The sequence below is a fragment of the Coptis chinensis genome, chromosome 8 (genome assembly GCF_015680905.1).
Source record: "Coptis chinensis isolate HL-2020 chromosome 8, ASM1568090v1, whole genome shotgun sequence".
NCBI classification, from domain to species: domain Eukaryota; kingdom Viridiplantae; phylum Streptophyta; class Magnoliopsida; order Ranunculales; family Ranunculaceae; genus Coptis; species Coptis chinensis.
The window spans coordinates 13,552,800-13,561,455 of NC_141463.1; the positions used below are offsets into that span (position 1 = coordinate 13,552,800).

At 37.1% G+C, this 8,656-nt stretch overlaps 1 protein-coding gene across 8 annotated transcripts; it reads left to right on the top strand.

Annotated features, from left to right (window-relative positions):
- The first annotated feature begins 1,260 nt into the window (after positions 1 to 1,260).
- LOC147480060 (uncharacterized) lies at positions 1,261 to 8,364 on the top strand. 8 transcript variants are annotated; one of them, XR_015204640.1, is made up of 9 exons: positions 1,262 to 2,573; positions 2,740 to 2,799; positions 4,287 to 4,335; positions 4,421 to 4,530; positions 4,979 to 5,078; positions 7,503 to 7,535; positions 7,655 to 7,739; positions 7,914 to 8,056; positions 8,176 to 8,364. XR_015204640.1 is itself a non-coding variant. In XM_086577540.1 (6 exons), exons 1-5 carry the CDS (start codon positions 1,290 to 1,292, stop codon positions 5,072 to 5,074), a joined length of 1,599 nt encoding a protein of 532 aa, XP_086433666.1. In that variant the 5' UTR covers positions 1,261 to 1,289; the 3' UTR covers positions 5,075 to 5,078; positions 7,243 to 7,342. The 8 variants fall into 8 exon arrangements, 1 of the variants encoding a protein (XP_086433666.1); XR_015204642.1 differs by having other exon boundaries at positions 8,024 to 8,056; XR_015204639.1 differs by having other exon boundaries at positions 7,655 to 7,728.
- The last annotated feature ends 292 nt before the right edge of the window (positions 8,365 to 8,656 follow it).

An 8,656-nucleotide genomic window follows, 5' to 3' on the forward strand; every position in this document is an offset into this window, starting at 1 on the left:
TCGATGAATAAAATATAGTATTAAGACATCAAATGCATTTTCAATTTTGATATGATTATCTGGACGGACACCGGACAAGGAGTTTGAGAATGAGTTTTTAAAGATTTTTTGGAATTGAATTGATTTTTAGTATACATCTGATTTATACCGAAATGGGCACTCCTGATTTTGGGTTTAAATTCCCCGTATATTATTTAGTTTAAAAATCCCAAAATGGCAACTCATGGTTTAAAAGATTTTGATTTATTTGGCAGCTAATTCACGTGAGATTAGTGGGAGCATATTAAGACAAACATTTTTTAGAAAACTGATTTTGATGGGACGTTTTAAAATAAGTTAGTTGCTATTTAAGGGGGTCATAATTGTCAAATGCATTAGAAATTTAAAAACATGTTTCGATTTGTAGTATAGTGCAAGAAAAACGAAAACGATTATACCTGTGCCTGCTTTGGTATGGAAATGATTACTGAACTATATAAGTATATATGCTCTTAAACTAATTTTTTGTTTTGGCATTTTGCAGGGAATACCAATTATTTGGTACCCATCTTGTAGGAATCTCGGTACAGCATTCGGAGTAACTAAGGTGTTGGCATTTGCTATTCTAGGAAGCGTGGACAGACAAGAAATAATTGACATTATGGTAAATTTATTTGAATATTCGTTACGTTTTATGATTAGTTAGTAACTTAGTATTCATATATATCATATAAGGGGCATCGTCTAACTCTTGTGTCTTGTTAAATTGCAGGAAGATTCATTTGTCTATCATCCACCCATGCTGGCTACTACTCTTGATAATTTGAAACCTGAATTAAATGCTCGTAATGAGGAATCTCATTTTGATGAGACATGGGAACATACTTATGAGGAGTTTGGTGAAGGAGTCGTCCAAGATGATTAGAAATAGTTGTTTGTTTTATTTTTGGTCTCTTCGCCTCCTTGATAGACTTTTACTGTTACACTTGTTTCATTTAAAGGGCAGAGCATATACAATATGCTCTCAGCCATTTGGAGTTTGGACTAGTATATATATTACGTTGAGCACTTGTTTAAGTTTTATCTCTGGGCATTTTGCTTATTTGGTTTCCTCATATTCACATTAATCTAACTTGCAACTTGATTGAGAAGTAATAAACTTGTTTTGTATGGCTCTCTGCTCTTAATTAAGAAAAGTAATCAACCCCTTTTTCATGCACAGAATCGTGGTGGGCCGGACACATACACGGGTCATTTAAGCCCGTAAAAACAAATATAGATTCACGTTCCCAAAACAGTAAAAAAAAAAAATGAAGAAACGAAGCCCTAGAAATTCCCTGAGATTGTCGCCTACTTTATTACTTGGCTCAACAATCTTGCTGAAACAGAAGAAGAAGAAGAAGAAGAAGAAGAAGAAGGGAAATTCCGTTAGATTGTCGTCTACTGGCCTAACAATCTCGACGAAACAAAAGAAGAATAAAAAAAAGGAGGAAATTTCAATATGCTTTCTTATATTGACTGCTTCACACAAATACCGTTGGTATGAAATCGATCCCAACTTTACTACTAGTTCCAATACAGTTGACCCCACAAAACTATGCCGTCCATCAGTATATTACGGAGACATCTCTATACATGATTATCCATTTTTCTTCAGCAGTGCCACGTTTGACTCAAAAATATATTTAATTGGTGGTAACGAAAAGGAGACTAATGCTCTTTGGGCGCCTAGCACTCTTTATATTCCCTCATCAAGTGTTAATATTGTAGACACTCGTTATAGCTCTACTCAAAACCTTCATTTGACTGTGGGAACTAGAATGTATGGAGGGAAGTCTAATTCTGTTACGGTTGAGTTTGGTGGCAAAATATTTGTTATAGGTTCTTCGTTTTGTGAACAAGTCCATGCACAGCCTTGGGCTGAGGTTTATGATCCTGAAAAGGAAGAATGGGAGGATTTGCCGTGTCCTTCTGATCGTGTTGTTTCGTCTACGTCTGTTTTTGGACGTCCCAATTATGTTGTTTATGAGAAAAAGAACAAGCTTCTTATTTTGTACAGAGGAGTAGGTATGTGTTCGTTTGATTTAGTTACCAAGTCATGGGAATATGGTCTGAAAATGCCTAGATATATATCAAAAAAGTTTATATGCCATGGTAGACATGTGATTGTTAATGATGTCTTATATATGTTTTGTAAGGAAACTGTTGCCCTGTATGCGTATGACTTTGAAAAAGGTGGCCAAGATTTGATTAAGGTGCCTGGCTTAGAGTCGGCAACCAGGTCAGTGAGACCATTCGACTGTGGTGTAGGACAATCACACCTCTTTCATCTGGGCAACCAAAAGCTGTGCTTGGTTTGGCCTTTTCGTTTTTACTCTGGTTTTCGTATCATTTGCTTGAAGTTTCACGTTGTTGAGGATGGCGTCGACAAGGAAGGAAGGCCTTGTCTGCGTGCCATTGTTGACCAGTCTGATTACTATTTTATTGAGCATGCCAACGACATAATGGAGTGCTTCCCAATTCAGCGGGCTGCTCATTCAGACACAGGACCACCCATGGACACTACAGTGCCAAAGACAACTGGGACCTCACAGGTTTTGTTTGTTAAATACCTTTGAAGTTTTTATATATCGATTTTTTTGGAAGAATAAGGCATCTTATTTGTAACTTCTTATAGTGTCTTATCTATATTGGTGCCGACATGATGCCTTATTCAGACTGATTGTTTATATGGTGTTTAAGTTTATCTCCTCTTTATAGGTCAGAAGGCATGCACGCCGAGTATATGTTGATGGCTTCTCTTCCCAAACAGATGTTCAGGTCTTGTTATATTCCATTCACCTTTGCATCTTTTCTGGTTTGAAAATGTAGACTTGTGATTCCATAGTTGTCTGTTACCACTTTTTTACGCAATCTTACTCGTTCGACTACAATAGTTTCCCTCTCTTTTTTTTTACTGCTGCCTGTAGTCTTTATGGTGGTTTATCCATATTTTTTTTGTTATTGAATCTGCCACAATGGCTTACTGGTCAAGACTCGAGACTTGGGAGGCTGAGCCCACGGTCTTGGGTTTTATTCCCACATCTGCCACAATGTGCTTGCATCATGAACAAATACTTGCTTTGTGGATTCTAGATTTGATGGAGACATAGTATGCTTCAATCAGGGTCGGCCCTGGGCATTTTTGCCCCCTCAAGTGAAGTCCTAACGTGTGGCTCTGTTTAGTTATTCACATTCCCCCTCCTTTTTCCTTGCTGAACGATCAATCAGAATGTCCCTAATATGTTAGGAACACATTTGGATCATATACATGACTTGGGTGTCATTTGACACCCGAAAGTCCCAAACCTTTCCTAGCAAGTGCAGAAACAGCTCATCCACATATTAAGAATACAATTACTGGTCATTCCTGATTAACCTTTTAAGATTTTAAACCGTCTCAAGCAACAAATAAGTTGTTTTGGTTAAACCTTGTAGTCCTTTACTATATCAATGCATCACTAACTATATAAATGTATCCTTCCTTTTACTACTTGCTAAAAGGACGAAAAAGAAATCCTTCTTGAAATGTTGCAATGAAAAATTTAGAGAAGAATTTGATTGACTTTTTTATGGAAGGGATTTATTTTTATTTCCTTTCAATTTTAAGAAGGGGCGGGGTGTTTTTTTTGGGGGGGGGGGGGGAGAGTATTTGGTTCCTGGAAAACATTGCTTCGTTAGTATTTTTAGGGTTACAAACTAAGGCGGTTTATGATTAGAGGAGTTTGGAAAAAAATAAAAGTGGAGGTGTGTGAGAACAATTATAAAAGTTGGTCTGTTATCTCAGGCTCACAATGTTCCAGCTTTAGGTGAACTTGAGTGGTTTGAATCCACTTAAATATTGCTAGGTTAAAAAACGGCAGGGTTTTACTAGGCTTGCCTTTGAGTCTTTGACTGCGTATTTTTGGGGTTGAGCTCTTTAGTTTGAGTGTGTTGATCTTCACACCTCCATCCTAATAGCTTTCCATGTCCTTCTCTTGCTTTAAAACTGCTTTTGCAATGCTGTTTCATATATGGTTTTATCTTTGGAGGAAGAAACATGAGTACATTAAGGTGATAAGGAACTTGATATAGTGAACAGCTCAAAGGGGTTTATTTGACCAAACATTTGCATCCTAGCTTTATGTTTCCTCAGTTTAAGTACTCACTAAGTCTTGCTGTATTATCATGTCTTACAGATTGTATTTGATTTTGAAGAAGCCCAAAGCAAACCATCCCATATATATTTTTTTGAAAATTTAAAATTTTCGTTGTACCTCTTGAAACAGGCAATTACCATCTTTTTCAATTCTCGTATTTCAGGCTCTAGAGATCCAGGTCCGTTTACGCCTCAAAATAAAGTGCATTTTTTAATCTTACTGGAAAATCATTATGTTTCTCATTTTTGCATTTGTATTTGTAGGTGCCGTGCTTCATGTCTACCTGAATAAACAGAAGAGCTTTGCTATAGTAGAATTGCGGTCTGAGGAAGAAGCAATTGCTGCACTGGAACTAGATTGCAAATTGTTTAAGGTTTAATTTTGACCACTTGCTTCTCAATCTGGGATCATTATTGTTATGTCAAATAGTATACTGTTATAAGACATAGTAAAGCATACTAAACAGCATCCAGTGGCATATCTCACTTGATTATGAAGATTGAAGACATTTTATATTTATATCCCTTTGGTGTTTCTGTAGTGAGATTTTGAGGGGGATCGCTTGGAGATGTTTACTTTTGTCCTTGCAGATGGTCCCTTTTTTTTTTTTTGATGATATGTATGTATACCATTAATCCTATATTATACTTGTTGTTACGCTGATGATATTGCTAGTCTAATGCTCAATAATGAAAAAGAAAAGCACTGTAATTTACAAATAACAAATGGACATTCTTTCCTTGATGCACCATTACCCTTATATATTCTCACTATAATTTTTAGTTTTAGCCGCTTGGTCTGATGCTCCTAGATTTTAACAGGGCACAATGTTGAGGATTCGTCACCCTAGTGATTACAACCGTATGTTGGATCCAGATTTTATACCTAGTTGCGAGCAACGAGGTTACCATCTTTAAAACTGTAAGTTTCACTTGATTGGTTATTCTTATTTTCTTTTTGGTGGTTGTTTTTTTTTTGTACAAGTTGACCTGAAAATAAGTTTTTTGACAAGTAATAGTTAATCATGTAAAATATATTTAGGTGAATACTTCTGACTAGGTTTTTTCATGAGCCACCCAATACTACATGTTTGTATCATCCCGGACCCCTGGCTTATCCACCCAAGGTCCTAGGCCCATCATAGGTGTGGAGTTTACATCAAAGGGCCTTGTCATTAGTATGTGATAGATCTTTACTATTATTTAGGGTTGAGGACATCATCCTACAGGGCTAAATACCCATGGGGTATCACAGGTTTTATGTGTATATAGTCTAGAACCTATATACACTCTTCATTACGATTTAGTTGCGATTTTGAACCTCTAGTGAAACTGTTCCTGTCTCTTGATCGATCTTGATAAAATTTAAAATCAAAGGCATCGAATATGAGTATTTATCTGGTTGAAGTTGTCTTGGCAAAGAAAGTAAACCTCATTCATGGGGTTACAGTTTACCCAATCTATTTCTTACTTTTTTAGTAAGATACAAAAATGTGGAGATAATTTATCCCAAATAAGCTCAGCTGTTAATCTAAGAAGTCACAAAGAGGGTTCATTATTTCTATAGGAAGTTTGAAATCTCGTATTTGATTTCAAGATAATGCTAGTGCTCTTGGACAGGTGTGATCTTCCTAGTCACTTGTAGCGACCCATGTAAAATATGTGCATATCAGCATATGTACGAGGGCGGATTTAGTAAGGACATCAAGTTTCAGTTCTTTAATTGGTTGGTGTAATGCCAGTTCGTAGGACAAGTTGCATCGAGACTTTTCTTATTCTTTCTACGTACATTTGCAGGAGCTGGGATGAGTTATCCCCTGACCAACTTTTGCTTTTGGTTAAAGTTTACTGAACACATTGCCCGACCAACCCAATGGGTGTCCGACATAACCATATAATCATCTTGTTTACAGCCCTAGAAGTCTAGAAAGCTATTATTCTATGGAAATCTTTCCCTGTAGGTTTTGTAAGCAATTTAAGCATCAGTAGCGAAGAAAAAAAATGAGAATTTCAAATTTGCGAATACGTATAGATTGGCCATGAACTTAGTTAGTATTCATGGATTAAATGGTCTCTAAATTTGTATCCACAGGGCATAAAATGTGGCCGGAATTTGTTGTTTTGATCTCAAAATCAATTGCTCCCAACTTCTGTTTAGGCCTTGTTGTTTTTCCGTTTTTGTAGATTGCACTCCTTTGATAGCTTTTTGTGAAAAGACTTTTGTCAGCAGAACTGCAGGCAAGATTCTTATGTTCACTTTTCTGAATTAGGTTATGCCTCTACTTTAAGGTGGTTTAACTCATAAGTGTAAACTATAATTGATGTAGAATATTAGTCGAGTCTGTCAGTGTCATAGGTGTGCACCTATGTTCCCTCTACATGTTATGGGCGTGAGCCCCTTAGTTGAGTTCAAGCCCATGGTTCGAGTCTATTAGTTAGTTGGACACATGTCGTGTTCCTATTGGTTTATGCTTTCTAGGTTTACTTTAAATAACGGGCTTGTAGTTAGGGTTTCAGGAGTTGTGTTTATGTGTGTGATTTGTGATTGAGAGATTCAATAAAAGATAGATTTTTAGGTCGTCTTTTAATTGTGTTTCAATTAAAGTGTAGATTCAATTAAACTGAAGCTTCCGCCAGTAAGATCTACATTATTATATAGCCTATGGTTTTAGTAATAGCAACTGTAACCATAGTGGGAGGCTAGATTATTCTTGGGACGTTACATGTACTACAGGCAACTCCCATTTGTCTCAACTAACAAATGGGTAGAACTTCCTCTCTTTTCTGCAAATTTTTTTTGAACGATGGATACCTCCTGAACGTTGCTTACTTATTTCTACAATCAGTTGGATTAAAGTTTTAGTCGATTATAGCCTTGTATGTCTTAAACTCGTAGTCATTCTCATTCTACTCTTGATTATGATTTGATAATAGCAGATAAAATAAAACACTAGTAAGGAGTCCTGTTGAAATCAAGGAGTTGTTTTTATTTTGTACTAGAGGTTACAATTTCTATTATTAGTATGAGTATGCTTAGATTTGGCGAAGGACTTTGGAATGGTATACCCTCACCCGCCAAATGACAGGGCCCCTCCCCCATACGTTTATGTCCTCGAGGAGAATTGAATGTGCGGTTGAGGGGCTCTATAACTTGATGGATGCATCCTAGCACCACTTCAAGTACTGCCTGTACATGGTCTTAAAAAGCATTCAGTTAGGCTATCTCCAACCAAAGGCGATGGTTTTTATGTGGTGGCTGCAAGTTCAAGAAAAGAATATTGTAGGGAATATGTACTTATTTCATTGTCTTTCAGACGTGATCATTTATGGTCATCCATGTGTGCAGGACCAAGGGCGGTAGTTTCGATTGGTGAGCGAGGTAAACAATTCAGTGCCAGAATTAATTTCCATGGGAGTTACTCTGTCTGTATTTTCCCTTTGTTTTTGTTTTTGTTTTTGCATGGTACCTCATCTCGCTTGTAATTTTACTTGTTGCAGGAATGGCGTGGAGTGCTGCAGCTAACGTGTACTTGCTTTAGGTGCTAGATTGGATTCTAAGCGACATTCCTACTGTAGGCTTTGTGTATATAATCTTAATCTTCTGTAGTTCTGCACCACTAGTCCGCCTAAATTTATTATGTGTTTGCTGAATTATATACAATACAATGGAAATATTACTCCGTCAAATATTATCTGTACGTTGAAAGAATTATCCTTTGCTATCTATGACCTTTAGTTAAACTTGGGTATTTTTCAGTTTGGCCATTCGCTGATGTTTGACCTGGCCCTTAATGCTGAAAGTAATGGTTCCTGCTTCCTTATCATTGTCTTTCAGACGTGATCATTTATGGTCATCCATGTGTGCAGGACCAAGGGCGGTAGTTTCGATTGGTGAGCGAGGTAAACAATTCAGTGCCAGAATTAATTTCCATGGGAGTTACTCTGTCTGTATTTTCCCTTTGTTTTTGTTTTTGTTTTTGCATGGTACCTCATCTCGCTTGTAATTTTACTTGTTGCAGGAATGGTGTGGAGTGCTGCAGCTAACGTGTACTTGCTTTAGGTGCTAGATTGGATTCTAAGCGACATTCCTACTGTAGGCTTTGTGTATATAATCTTAATCTTCTGTAGTTCTGCACCACTAGTCCGCCTAAATTTATTATGTGTTTGCTGAATTATATACAATACAATGGAAATATTACTCTGTCAAATATTATCTGTACGTTGAAAGAATTATCCTTTGCAATCTATGACCTTTAGTTAAACTTGGGTATTTTTCAGTTTGGCCATTCGCTGATGTTTGACCTGGCCCCTAATGCTGAAAGTAATGGCTCCTGCTTCCTTGTCATCCTCCTTAGTCGTTGAGCAGTGCACGCCCCCTTCCCCTAAGTAAAAGAATATAAGGTCTAGGATCCCAAGCCATTTGATCTCTATCAAGCTGGGGTGCCTTGTAATTTTCCTAGTGGTCATTACCCTACCTTATGTATGCGGGTCGAAGTTTGC